General features: G+C 49.2%; 1 protein-coding gene and 1 long non-coding RNA gene across 5 annotated transcripts; both read right to left on the minus strand.

Moving 5' to 3' along the window:
- Positions 1-289: 289 nt before the first annotated feature.
- On the minus strand, positions 290-6,298 carry MYL6B (myosin light chain 6B). Of its 4 annotated transcripts, none has more exons than XM_035256457.3 (9): positions 6,231-6,298; positions 5,268-5,368; positions 4,759-4,978; positions 4,015-4,042; positions 3,653-3,796; positions 2,951-3,124; positions 728-805; positions 536-573; positions 290-389 (listed from the first exon to the last, which is right to left on the minus strand). In XM_035256457.3, the coding sequence occupies exons 3-8, from the start codon at positions 4,930-4,932 to the stop codon at positions 545-547; spliced, it is 627 nt and encodes a 208-aa protein (XP_035112348.1). In that variant the 5' UTR covers positions 4,933-4,978; positions 5,268-5,368; positions 6,231-6,298; the 3' UTR covers positions 290-389; positions 536-544. The 4 variants fall into 4 exon arrangements, with proteins under 4 accessions (XP_035112348.1, XP_078192539.1, XP_035112347.1 ...); XM_078336413.1 differs by having other exon boundaries at positions 4,759-4,999; XM_035256456.3 differs by lacking the exon at positions 5,268-5,368.
- Positions 6,299-6,414: 116 nt separating this feature from the next.
- LOC144577607 (uncharacterized) lies at positions 6,415-6,805 on the minus strand. The gene is made up of 2 exons (XR_013521830.1): positions 6,673-6,805; positions 6,415-6,464 (listed from the first exon to the last, which is right to left on the minus strand). It is a non-coding gene; the product is annotated as an uncharacterized LOC144577607 (long non-coding RNA).
- Positions 6,806-13,811: the final 7,006 nt, after the last annotated feature.

Here is a 13,811-nt window from a genome sequence, read left to right on the forward strand (position 1 = left end):
AACCAATAGGAATCGTGTTCTGGGTTTATGCAGATATTGCTACATTAGTAATGACGTAGGCGGGACCTGCTGTTCCTTTCTCCAGCCCACCTGGGGACGGAAACGCTAGAGGGTAGGGGTGGGGGTGGGGCGCAAAGACTCTGCGCCTCCCAACAACAGGAAGATCAGAGGATTGGAAGAGGAGAGAGCCCTCCCTTCCGTCCCCCTCCTCCTAGCACCCTCCCCCTCCTCCTAGTACCCTCCCCGTTTCCCCCGGTCCCCACACCAGGAAGAAAACAGCAGTCTGAAACCAAGGGAGGAACCGAGTCTTTATTTTGAAACAATAGGTGGCCTCCTGGTGGCTGGAACGTGCTTCTGCCTGCGGGGCCCAGTATTCGGGCCCCACTGATCTGTGGAAAAAAAACGAAAGTTGCCAAGCGTGGAGCTCGCGCAGGAACCGTACAGCAGAACGCACTCTGCTGCTTTTCTATGCTGGCTGTGAGACTGGCAGGAGACTTGCCTCTTAGGGTGGGTTGAAGGGGTGGGAGAGTCCTACCTGCAGCACTCAGACGCTTAGGATGTGTTTCAGGAAGGCTGCAGAGAGAGGAGGCAAGAGGGGCTTCAGAAGCAGGCTTTTGGATAATACATCTCACTCTGGGTAATCCAGGGGTGCCCCCACCCACACGCGGCAAGATGCCGGGCTCCCCTCCTCCCCCGGCCACGCTCCCACTCTTTTTAGCCCCCTCACCCTCGTAGTTGATGCAGCCGTTGCTGTCCTCATGTCCTGCCAGAACGGTCTCCACTTCCTCCTCAGTCATCTTCTCTCCTGAATCCCAGACAGCGTCTAAGCCCCTGCTTTCCCTCCTTCACCTACCCAGGCCACGCTCTTTTTTTTTGCTTTTTTTTTTTTTTTTGAGATGGAGTTTTGCTTGCTGCCCAAGCTGGCATGCAATGGGGTGATCTCGGCTCATTGCAACCTCCTCCTCCCCGGTTCAAGCGATTCTCCTGCCTTAGCCTCCAGAGTAGCTGGAATTACAGGTGCCCACCACATCCCGGACTCATCTTGTATTTTTAGTAGAGACAGGATTTCGCAATGTTGGGCAGGCTCGACTCTAACTCTTGACCTCAGATGATACGCCCACCTTGGCCTCCCAAAGTGCTGGGATTACAGGCATGAGCCACCACACCCAGCTTTTTGCTTTTTCCATATATTTTTATATACAATATGAACATAACAATTGTAATTCTTTTTTTTTGAGACAGGTTCTCCCTCTGTCACCCAGGCTGGAGTGCAGTGACGTTATGGCTCACTGCAACCTCCACCTCCTGGGCTCCAGCCATTCACCTCAGCTTTCCAAGTAGCTGGGACTACAAGCACCACCATACCTGGCTACTTTAAAAATTTTTTTTTGTAGAGACATGGTTTTGCCAAGTTGCCCAGGCTAGTCTCAAACTCCTGAGCTCAAATGATCTGCCTACCTTGGCCTCCCAAAATACTGAGATTACAGGTGTGAGCCACCATGCCCGGCCTTGTAATTTTTTTTTTTTTTTTTTTTTGGAGACAGAGTTTTGCTTTGTTGCCCAGGCTGGACTACAATGGTGCAATCTTGGCTTACCGCAACCTCTGCCTCCCAGGTTCAAGCGATTCTCCTGCCTCAGTCTTCCCAGTAGCTGGGATTACAGGTGTGTGCCAGCAACCCCGGCTAATTTTGTATTTTTAGTAGCGACAGGGTTTCGCCATGTTGGTCAGGCTGGTCTCGAACTCCCGACCCCAGCCTCCCAAAGTGCTGGGATTATAGGTGTGAACCACCGCACCTGGTGGTAATTTTTTTTTAAATAGAGATAGAATCTCACTATGTTGCCCAGGCTAGTCTCAAACTCCTAGGCTCAAGCGATCCTCCCACCTTGGCTCTGCTTTTTTTTTTTTTTTTTAACTGAGTCTTGCTCTATTGCCCAGGCTGGAGTACAGCGGTGTCGTCTCAGCTCACTGCAACTTCTGCCTCCCCAGTTCAAGTGATTCTCCTGCCTCTGCCTCCTGAGTAGCAGGGATTACAGGTGCCTGACATCATGCCTGGCTAATTTTTGTGTTTTTAGTAGATGGGGTTTCACCATGTTGGCCAGGCTGGTCTTGAACTACTGACCTCAAGTGATCTGCCCATCTTGAGGTCAGTAGTTGGCCTCCCAAAGTGCTGTGATTACCGGCTTGAGCCACCAAGCCGCCCAGCATTTTTTTTTTTTGAGACAGGTCTTGTTCTATCACCCAGGCTGGCATGCAGTGACACAATCTTGGCTCACTCAACCTCCAATTCCTGGGTTCTAGAAATTCTGCTGACTCAGCCTCCTAGGTAGCTGAGGCTACAGGAACCTGCCACCATACCTAGCTAATTTTTGTATTATTAGTAGAGATGGGGTTTTACCATGTTGGCCAGGCTGCTCTCAAACTCCTGAGCTCAAGTGATCCACCGGCCTTGGCCTCCCAAAGTTCTGGGATTACAGGTGTAAGGCACTGCAACCGGCCAGGCCATGCTCTTTAGAGTAGTACCTCTTTTTCTCCTACCCTGGAAACTTCCCATAGCCTCAGTCCTCAAGGGAATCCTCCCCTGGTTATGGATGCCTCTTGCTTTCCAATTCACCTTAGTACTGGTGAAAGTATTGACCGACAAGGAAGCAATCCCAGGAGGTTAGGAGACTTGTACCAGAACACACAACCCACACATCTCTCCCTGCATGAAAATTCAGGTTTCCTGCTTCATCCCCTTTCCTCTTCCCTCTGGAAGGCACTCTGCCCTCTGGAGGAGCAAGTCCTTCAGATTCTGCCCCCATAGCTCTGACCTTCTCAGTCTCCTGCTCACAACCTGCAGGACAGTAATCCCCTTATTACTGACTCCACTTACCTGGCCAGTCTTCTTTCAGGTCCACCCCATCCCCCTCTCTACTCTAAAGGAGTTCTGGTCCCCTTGGCCTGCCTCACCGAGGGTGGTGAGGACATGTCTGAGCTCTGCTCCCATGACTTTGCCGTTCCCCTCCTTGTCAAACACACGAAGCCCCTCCAAGTAGTCCTCATATGTGCCTTGGTCCCGGTTCTTGGCCACTGCCTGGAGCATGGGCAGGAAAGTCTCAAAGTCCACACGCCGGGACTTCAGCTCTGGAGATTGGAGAGAGGTGAAGGAGAGGTCACTGCAGAATCATGTAGGACCCAGTTCCCAACCCTACCACAATGCTTTTGTCCTGTTCAGCATTCAGGATATTTTCCTGCTCCTATGTTTGACAGTTTTTGAAGTCCTGAGGTCCACCTCCTTCTTTGGGACCAACATCCCACTGTTGAAAACTAAAAACCCGGCTGGGCGCGGTGGCTCACGCCTGTAATCCCAGCACTTTGGGAGGCCGAGGCGGGTGGATCATGAGGTCAAGAGATCGAGACCATCCTGGTCAACGTGGTGAAACCCCGTCTCAACTAAAAATACAAAAAAAATTAGCTGGGCATGGTGGCACATGCCTGTAATCCCAGCTTCTCAGGAGGCTGATGCAGGAGAATTGCCTGAACCCAGGAGGCTGAGGTTGCAGTGAGCTGAGATCGCGCCATTGCACTCCAGCCTGGGTAACAAGAGCGAAACTCTGTCTCAAAAAGAAAAAAGAAAACTAAAAACCTGATTTGTTCCAAGGGTCCCCTCACCATCACTCTTGGGGTTTCCCAGGATCTTGAGCACCTCCGCGTTGGTGGGGTTCTGGCCCAGGGCCCTCATCACGTCCCCACACTGGCTGTACAGGATCTTGCCATCCCCCACTCGGTCAAACAGCTCAAAGGCCTCCTTGAACTCTAAGGTATAAGGACAAGTCAGTGTAGACACAGACTAGGGGTTCTCATCACCCCCAGACAGAAGGGAATTTCATAAACTGTATGAATAGAATGAGGGAGGAAAAGAAGACTAGTATGGGAGGTTTTAAGGTCAGGACTGGGGTTAGGGGAATAGAAAGAGAATCTGACCAGGGGATTGGGGACTGGACAGTGGGCTTAGGAGACCAGCTTCTCCTCACCCTCCAGTTGGTCCTTGTTAAACTCGATCTGTGGAAGAAAAAAGCAGGTGGGGAGAGATGACAGAGTTTATTCAATCCCTCTCCAACACTCCTCCCAACCAACTGGCAGCCACTTCTGGGGAGGGGCCCAAAGGGACCAGGCTGGAAGCCCAACCACTTCAGTCCCATTCCCAGCTCTGGGCCTTGGGAGAATCCCAAGAAGAGGAATTATAGGGGGGGAGGTTTCCTGGGAACAGGGTTAATCCCATGCCACCTGTTCCCCTCCCTCCACTGCCCTGAGCCCTGCATCCCTCACATAACTGGGGGCTGAACAAAGGCTAAATTTACCCCTGGCCCCCAGCTGTGATTGTCTAACAAGTCTGTCCTCTTCAGCCTCCCCTCCTAGAGTTCAGAGCTGCAGGCCTTTTGAGTTGAACTACCAGCCAGCAGCAGGCAACAGCTCTCTTCCCTTCACCTTGAAACTGTCATCAGAACCCAGATGTTCCCCATCTCAGAGTCCCTGCCTCCAGCAGGGGGTAAATGAGTGTGTATATGCTATACACACGTTTATAGGTTAGAGGGAGAGAACAGAAAAGACAACAGCAGTGTCATAAGCCTGGATGCTTCCAAATGGGGGACTAAGGGGAACCCCCAGTCTCATTCCAGGGCTGATTCCCTATATTCTAGATAACCCCTAATCCCCTAGGCTGTATCCCACCCTCAAACCACCCCCTCCAATTCTATCTTCACTTTCCAGGGACTCACCACCACTTTGGAAAGATCGACTGGAGGCTCCTGGGTTTTCTGAGGGGCCTGGGGGACAGCTGGCTCAGCTTTGGGTTTGGCTGGAGGAGCCCCTGCTGCTGCTGGCTTAGTAGCAGGTTTGGAGATGGAGGGCCCTGCTGGTTTCTTCACAGGAACATCCTTCTTGGGAGGCATGATGTCCAGTGGCCAAGGGACAGTGTGCAGATGGGGGCACCCATCTCTGTTTAAATAGCCAGGGAGTCTGGGATGTCAAGGGGCGGGGGCAGGGGCAGGGAGCCAGTTGGCAGTGGCGAGGGTGAGGTAGAGGAGAGATATAACCGCCTGCCCTCACTCCCCTGGACTCCTATGGTTCAGGGCTTCTGCCCCAAGGTCTTCTTCCCTCTGTCCCCTCATCCCCAAAGGCTGGCCACAAAAGAACAGTGTTCTCTTTGGGGGTAGGGGAGGAAGCCAGAGACTGCCCAGAATGAGGGAGTTAACCTCTGGGGTGGGGGTGAGGATAGGATGCTTGCCAGTGGCACTGAGATGGGGGTGAGGCAAAGCAGGTGATCCAGCAGCTTTAGTCTTCTTGAAGGGTGAGGTGAGGGGTAGCAGTCAGGGAGGCTTGTGTGAACTGGAACAAGTTAAATTGTGGTCTGGGAGCAGTGACAAAAACAAGCAGCCCATCCACCCAGCCCCTCCACTAAGAGCAGGGGTATTTAACCCTACTCTAATAATAATAATCCCTAATACTTGTAGTCCCTGGACCCCCACCCAGCCCAGAACTGGAACTATTCCCAGTATAAAGGAAGAACAGTCATAGAAACAGGAGTGTGACATCCTTCATTGTCTCTTGTGCCCAGTGTTGTTTTAGGGGTAGGAGTGGAGGCAAAGATCAGATTTAACATCTGCTACCCATGCTTCCAAGGAAGAACCTTCTTTCATAAGCCCACAGCCATTCAAGACAAACAAAAGGTAGGGCGCTTGCTGAACCAGGGACCCCGTGGTGGCACCTGGGGAGAAGGGTGGGCTCTGGGAGACAAAGGGCTTAAATTCCCTAATCCAAGAGGATGTGGGCGCTCCTCTGGCCTCAAGGAATATTCATCCCACAACCAGGAGGGATAATAAAAGTCCTGACTCAGGGCCAGGTCACAAACCTTGCTGAGGACCCTGGGGGAGGGTCCAAATGAGGGGCGGGTCCAAGTGGGGGATGTTTGGGAGTGGGGAGGGGTGGCTGGCTACTTTTGTTCTGGAGGAAATTAGGAAAGGATTTAGGTAGCATTCTGAGGAAGATAGCAGTGATTCCACTTAGGCCCCGGGGTTGATGCTGGGTCTCCCATTCGCAAAACAGCGTCTGAATCTCATTACTGCAAACTGTCCCATTTTTAGAAAATACATCACACACATACACACTCACACTCACATATACTCTCACACCTCCTCCCTCCCCAGCAAACCTTAAAGAAAGCGGCCCTCCTCAGCCCCGAAAAACTCACCCTGCGGAGTCCGGGTCTGGGGTTGGGGCGGAGGAGTGGGACAGCACGGCTCCCGGCCCTGAAGGGTTAATTCTGGCAGCCGCGGAGCATGCCGGGAGTAGTAGTCCCCTGCGCGCCCGCGGGCTCACGGGATACGCCGCGCTCGAGATTGCAGCTGATTTGAGGGCGGTGGCTTCCGGCCGACGACGGCGGTTGGTGACTCAGTGTCTTTCCAGCGCGCTTTTTGTCCCGGAACTGAAAGGCAGTGAGCAATTTCGAATTCACCCCAACCCTAAAACCCTGCGGGGCCCCTGGGATATCCCTCCTACTTATTTCTGGCGGGCTCGTAGTCTCATGGGGACGTGGATGTTTTTCTGGATCTACTGTTGAAAGAACTCAGAACCAGGGGAAAGGTTGAGGCTGCAGTAAGCAGCGTCGAGGTCAGATAGCTGGAAGCACTTACGGCCCAGGGGAGAGCGGCTGCGGTCTCTTTCGCTTCCTCTCGCAGTTTGGTAGAGAAAAAAGAGGCTACAGAGAAGTTTGTTTTTAATGAGCTGGTTGCTGAAGCAAATGTTAAAATTTGCAGTTAACGCCAGTCACCTGCCCTAGCCCTCTGATTGAGGCTTCCATCCTGCGGCCGCATATACGCCATCGTCCCGGTCTTCATAGGGGGTTTCTGAGCGGAGGGATGGGCTTTCCAGCCCTACTTTCTGAGACACTTCTGCTCAGCATTGGAGTTCAATGGTGACCCTAGGCGTTGATCAGAGGATGGGAACCGGCCCGGCCGGGCCCAACTTCACTCACTGGATCAGCAAATACCCTGGCGGTGCACCTGGTGTTGGAGGCTGGGGCTGCACGGTTGTGTGACGAGTAGAAAACCCGCGCGAGGGCAGGGAGGTGAGGCACGGGTGAACTTTATGGACAGTAAGTGAGGTTCCCTGGTTGGGGAAAAGTTTATTGGAAAAGTAGAAATGAATTGTAAGACAGAAATAACGATGGCAGTAAGTTAGCAACCATTTCTGGAGGCCACCATAGATCCGGTACCAATGAAGGGGCTAAATTATCTCAGAGGCAGCACAGAGGGTGCTCAAGTGCTTGGGGCTCAGATTTGAATCCGGGTTATGCCAGGTGCTGGTTAGTGATCCTCAGCAGGTTATCTCTCCTGGGCCTCAGTTCCTCATCTGTAAAATAACAATAATGGTACTTAACCTCATAGGGCTTTTAGGAGGATTCGAAGTGTAATATTGGTAAAATAGGGCGCGGGCGCGGTGGCTCATGCCTATTATTCCCAGCACTTTGGGGGGCGAGACAGGTGGCTCACCTGAGGTCAGGAGTTCGAGACCAGACTGGCCAACATGGTGAAACCCTGTCTCTACTAAAAATACAAGAAAATTAGCTGAATGTGGTGGCGGGCACCTGTAATCCCAGCTGCTTGGGAGGCAGAGGCAGGAGAATCGCTCAAACCCAGGAGGCAGAAGTTGCTGTGAGCCGAGATCCCTCCACTGCACTCGGGCCTGGATGACAGAGTGACAGAGCAAAGCTCTGTCTTAAAAAAAAAAAAAAAGTTTGTAAAATAGAATGGGCCTGGCACAGCATAAGTGCTGTATAAGTGTTTGCTAAATACTTTTCCTTTAATCTTCCCAAGTATGAGGTCGCTGGTATTTTCCCCATTTTACATCAGTGAAGGAAGGATCAATAGGTGTCATGAAGAGACGGAGAGGAAGAAGGAATACATCTTTTAAGTGTTTGGTTATAAGACAGGTAAAGGGCCACATTATAGATGCCTTTGTGTGGCTTTCATCACTTTCGCAGACACTGGTTTCAAAGATATGGCTTATTTTTTTCCTTTCCTATTCCCACTTGTGGCATTTTGCCAAGTACGAGTGGTATGGCATCAGCTGACTTTTTTTTTTTTTTTTTTTTTGAGATGGAGTCTCACTCTGTCACCCAGGCTGGAGTGCAGTGGTGTGATCTCATCTCACTGCAACTTCTGTCTCCCGGTTACAAGCAATTCTCCTGCCTCAGCCTCCTGAGTAGCTGGGACTATAGGCTCATGCCACCACGCCTGGATAATTTTTGTATTTTTAGTAGAGATGGGGTTTCAACATATTGGCGAGGCTGGTCTTGAACCTCTGACCTTGTGATCCGCCCACCTCAGCCTCCTAAAGTGCTGGGATTACAGGAGTGAGCCACCACACCTGGTCAGCATCAGCTGACTTTGTAGCATTTTTTTTCTTTTGAGATGGAGTCTTGCTCTGTCGCTCAGACTGGAGTGCAGTGGTGCAATCTCAGCTTACTACAGCCTCCGCCTCCCAAGTTCAAGCGATTCTTCTGCCTTAGCCATCCAAGTAGCTGGGACTGCAGGCACATGCCACCACACCTGGCCAATTTTTTGGTATTTTTAGTAGAGTCGGGGTTTCACTATGTTAGCCAGGATGGTCTCCATATTCTGACCTGGGGATCCACCCACCTCAGCCTCCCAGAGTGCTGGGATTACAGGTGTGAACCACTGCACCCGGCCAACTTTCTAGCATTTTCTATAGAGAAGCAGTACAGGGAAAAAACATTAAGACCCTTGGAGAGATTGGAAGACTGTCCTACATTTTCTATGCCATCCCTGTTCCTTTAATCATAAATAACAAACTGGACTAAACATGGTCCTAACTGGACATACAGTGATTATATATGTGAATTATCTGTGAGAAATGCCTGTCTCTCCTCCCTCCCCTCCCCACCTAGCATGTGATTTGTATATTCTTATTTTTCTTTGATTTTGTTTTTTCTAAAAACGAGGTCTCACTGTATTACCTAGTCTCAAACTCCTGAGCTCAAGGGATCCTCCCATCTCCACCTCCCAAAGTGCTGGGATTACAGGCATAACCTACGTCGACTGGCCTGTATATTCTTAGAGATTGTATTTTGATAATTCAAGGAGATAGAGATTGCATTTTGGGGGCAGGTAGGGAGGCGAGTATGGAGCTTCCATGCCCTCCCTAGGCATGCCATCCTCCAGCAACCTCCACATGTTCAGCTATCTAGAGTGGCCTATCAGAATGAAAGAATATGGAAAGCTGTTAGTGGGCTGTTCCACAGTGCACAGGTCTATGCACACCTACCCCCAAAGCCCAAGGAAGCTAAGAGGCTGAAAAAGGAAGCTGACACATTGTTTCTTAGACATATTTAATAGAAATTTATGAACGGAAACCACGTCTGTGTCTTGGGTGGTGGTGAGACACAATGGTGGAGCCCCAGGACATTACCCCCTAACTCAGGACTTACCACAGGGAGGGAACCCATAGGACAATTGAAGTCTACCCTGTGGGGCAAGGCAAGAATACTTGGTGAATCTGCCTAAGGGAAGGATTTATGATCAAGATTGTTTTGATCTAAGGAGAAATTATGGTAAATACATGCTCTTACACAAGGAACAGGAGATAAAATACAAATCTTAGAGGCATTCCCAGAATTGGGGCTAATCAGAAATCAACATTCTGAGCACTTTGAGAGGCCAAAGCGGGAAGATACTCGAACCCAGATGTTCAAGACCAGTCATGGCAACATGGCAAGAGACCCCAACTCTACAAAAAAAATTCAAAAATTAGCCAAGCATGGTGGCACCTGTGCTTCTGATCCCAGTTATTCAGGAGGGAGGATCACTTGGGCCCAGTAGGTCAAGGCTACAGTGGGCCACATTTGTGCCATTGCACTCCAGCCTGGGCAACAGTGAGACCCTATCCCTAAAAAAATTATTTTAGCCGGGTGGGGTGGCTCATGCGTGTAATCCCAGCACTTTGGGAGGCCAAGGCAGGTGGATCACGAGATCAAGAGTTCAAGACAAGCCTGGCCAAGATGGTGAAACCCCGTCTCTACTAAAAATACAAAAATTAGCCAGCATGGTGGCACATGCCTGTAATCTCAGCTACTCAGGAGGCTGAGGCAGGGAATTGCTTAAACCTGGAAGATGGAGGTTGCAGTGAGCCGAGATTGTACCACTGCACTCCAGCCTGAGTGACAGAGTGAGACTCTGTCTAAAAAAAAAACACAAAAAACAAACCAAAAAAACGCAACAATCAGATACGGAAGACCTCTTATGCTCAGCACCAACAGGTCCGCCAAATCTGGAAGAAGATGGAAATCGTGACCTGAGAGGTGCAGACAAATGACTTGAAAGAAGTGGTCAATAAGTTGATTCCAGACAGCATTGGGAAAGACATAGAAAAGGCTTGCCAATCTATTTATCCTCTCCATGATGTCTTCGTTAGAAAAGTAAAAATGCTGAAGAAGCCCAAGTTTGAATTGGGAAAACTCATGGAGCTTCATGGTGAAGGCAGTAGTTCTGGAAAAGCCACTGACGATGAGACAGGTGCTAAAGTTGAACGAGCTGATGGATATGAACCACCAGTCCAAGAATCTGTTTAAAGTTCAGACTTTTAATAGTGGCAAATAAAAAGTCTTATTTGTGGCCGGGCGTGGTGGCTCACGCCTGTAATCCTAGCACTTTGGGAGGCTAAGGTGGGTGGATCACCTGAGGTCAGTTCAGACCAGCCTGGTTATCATGGTGAAAGCCCATCTTTATTTTTAAAACTAAAATTAAAAAAAATTTAAAAATAGGCCGGGCGTGGTGGCTCAAGCCTGTAATCCCAGCACTTTGGGAGGCCGAGGCGGGTGGATCACGAGGTCAAGAGATCGAGACCATCCTGGTCAACATGGTGAAACCCCATCTCTAATAAAAATACAAAAAATTACCTGAGCATGGTGGCATGTGCCTGTAATCCCAGCTACTCAGGAGGCTGAGGCAGAATTGCCTGAACCCAGGAGGCAGAGGTTGCAGTGAGCCGAGATCACGCCATTGCACTCCAGCCTGGGTAACAAGAGCGAAACTCCGTCTCAAAAAATAAAAAATAAATAAAATAAAATAAATAAAAAAATATTACCCAGGTGTGGTGCCAGGCACCTGTAGTCCCAGCTACTCTGGAGGCTAAGGGAGGAGAATCACTTGAACCCAGGAGTCGGAGGTTACAGTGAGCCAAGATCGCGCCACTGCACTCCAGCCTAGGTGACATAGTGAGACCATGTCTCAAAAAATAAAAGGCCGGGCTCAGTGGCTCACACCTATAATCCCAGCACTTTGGGAGGCCGAGGTGGGTGGATCACTAGGTCGAGAGATCGAGACCATTCTGGTCAACGTGGTGAAACCCCGTCTCTACTAAAAATACAAAATTTAGCTGGGCATGGTGGTGCAGCCTGTAGTCCCAGCTACTTGGGAGGGTGAGGTAGGAGAATTGCTTGAGCCCAGGAGGCGGAGGTTGTGGTCAGCCATTGCACTCCAGCCTGGGTAATAAGAGCGAAACTCCATCTCAAAAAAAAAAAAAAATGCTTGTGTTAAGTGAAAAAAGCAGTTATAATGTGAATCCTGACTTATAAAATTATAATCCTATAATCATGTTAGCTTCAGTTTGTAGCTTTTGTTGGTCACCTCATGGCCTTAAAAAAGGCTGCTGCTGGCTGAGCATGGTGACTTACATCTGTAATCCCCGCACTTTAGGAGGCTGAGGCGGGCAGATCACCTTAGTTTTTGAGACCAGCCTGACCAACACGGTGAAACCATGTCTACTAAAAATACAAAATTAGCCAGGCATGGTGGCTCATGCCTATAATCCCAGCTACTAATCACTTGAACCTGGGAGGTGGAGATTGCACCACTGCACTCCAGCCTGGACAACAAGTGAAACTCCGTCTCAAAAAAAAAAATTAGCCAGGCATGGTAGCAGGTGCATGTAATCCCAGCTACTCAGGAGGCTGAACCAGGAGAATTGTTTGAACCCGGGAGGTGGAGGTTGCAGTGAGCAACTCAGATCACTGAGCCAACATCACTGGATGCTATTGTATTCCAACCTGGGTGACAAATATGAAATTCCATCTAAAAAAAAAAAAGCTGCTGCAGTTCCAGACATCATATCCTACCAGTAACGTAAGCAGAAAAGAAGGGGCAATGAGGCGTTTCTTCTTTAGATGCTTCCTCTTATATCTTGTTGACCAAAGCTGGGTTGGGGTCATTCCAAGTTGCAAGGGAGGCTGGGAAAGTGATTATTCAGCAAAGGGGACCTTGATTAATTTCTTGGGCCTGGCACACTGCCACCAGGGACATTCTGGGATTCTGTATGTAGGGAAGAGGGGAAATGGCTGTTGGGTAGAAAACTGTGTTACCACACCTAGTTAACTATAGTACATTGTTTGGTCCAATAAAACCACATTCCAAAAGGATAGCATTTGCAAACTCCAGTGATAGCATAACCATATGCAGTCTTATCTTTCTCTGGAAAAGGTATACATTGTATGTGTCAAAAGTCAGCTGTTTGAGAAATGACAGAAGTATATTTCATTCATGTGATTAATGACCCTTAAAATGTGTTCCATCTCTTATATAAAAGGGCAACTGGGCCAGGCAAGGAGGCTCATGCCTGTAATACCAGCACTTTGGGAGGTCAAGGTGGGCAGATCATGAGGTCAGGAGATCGAGACCATCCTGGCTAACATGGTGAAACCCCGTCTCTAATAAAAATACAAAAAAAGTTAGCCAAGCATGGTGGCACACGCCTGTAGTCTCAACTACTTGGGAGGTTGAGGCAGGAGAATCGCTTGAACTCAGGAAGTGGAGGTTGCAGTAAGCCAAGATCGTTTCATTGCACTCCAGCCTGGGCAGCAAAGTGAGACTCTTATCTCCCTCCCCCACCCAAAAAAAAGTGCAGTTGTGTTCTTTGTCTCATCTTGCATGTATTTAGTTGGTTTTTTTTTCTGCAGACATTCTTGGTTGTCATCATCTTTCTTTTTTTTGGAGGTCACCCAGAGTGGAGTACAATGGCACAATCCTAGCTCACTGATTTTGAACTCCTGGGCTCAAGCAATCTTTCTGCCTCAGTCTCCTGAGTAGCTGAGACTTCAGATGCATACCACCAAGCCTGGCTAATTTTTTTTAAGGGTGGGGGTTTTCTCTGGATCCTCTGCCTCAGCCAGCCTTCCCAAGTATTGGCATTATAGGTGTGAGCCATCGAAGTTAGCCATCATCTTGTACTTAATATGTAGATTAGTGCCTCTTCCCTTATATATACTGAACTTGAAAAGGTTAGAAACAATTAGGGACCCTTCTGGGATGAGAGAATTTGTGCCATCTCCTCTAGTTTTCTGGAAATGTAATTACTTGAAGTGATAAACTAGTTAATGTTTCTTAAAATCACACATTGCAAAATCCTAGCTTGTATTATCTGATGCCAGCTACAACAGCAGGCCTTAGGCTGTATGCCCAGCCAGTATCTAGAAATTTGACAAGACCTTAAAAATATAAGTTTTGGCCAGGCATGGTGGCTCAAGCCTATAATCTTATCACTTTGGGAGGCCAAGATGGGTGGATCACAAGGGCAGGAGTTCAGACCAGCCTGACCAATATGGTGAAACTCCGTCTCTACTAAAAATATAAAAATTAGGTTTATAATTTTCAAGAGAAGATGATAAAGCCCCTCTGAGGCAATTATGAAATCCCCAAGTTCCTATGCCAGTGACCCTGTTTTCAGTAGTTCACTGTCCATCTCTCTTTTCAATTGGCGG

The sequence above is a fragment of the Callithrix jacchus genome, chromosome 9 (genome assembly GCF_049354715.1).
Source record: "Callithrix jacchus isolate 240 chromosome 9, calJac240_pri, whole genome shotgun sequence".
In the NCBI taxonomy this organism is placed as follows: domain Eukaryota; kingdom Metazoa; phylum Chordata; class Mammalia; order Primates; family Cebidae; genus Callithrix; species Callithrix jacchus.

Excerpts from the sequence above, each read along its gene's own strand:
- MYL6B (XM_035256456.3), bottom strand. The coding sequence starts at position 4,932 with ATGCCTCCCAAGAAGGATGTTCCTGTGAAGAAACCAGCAGGGCCCTCC. Across the intron at positions 4,043-4,758 it reads TCGATCTTTCCAAAGTGGTG|ATCGAGTTTAACAAGGACCA; the intron begins GTGAGTCCCTGG and ends TTTCTTCCACAG. Across the intron at positions 3,125-3,652 it reads GGGAAACCCCAAGAGTGATG|AGCTGAAGTCCCGGCGTGTG; the intron begins GTGAGGGGACCC and ends TCCAATCTCCAG.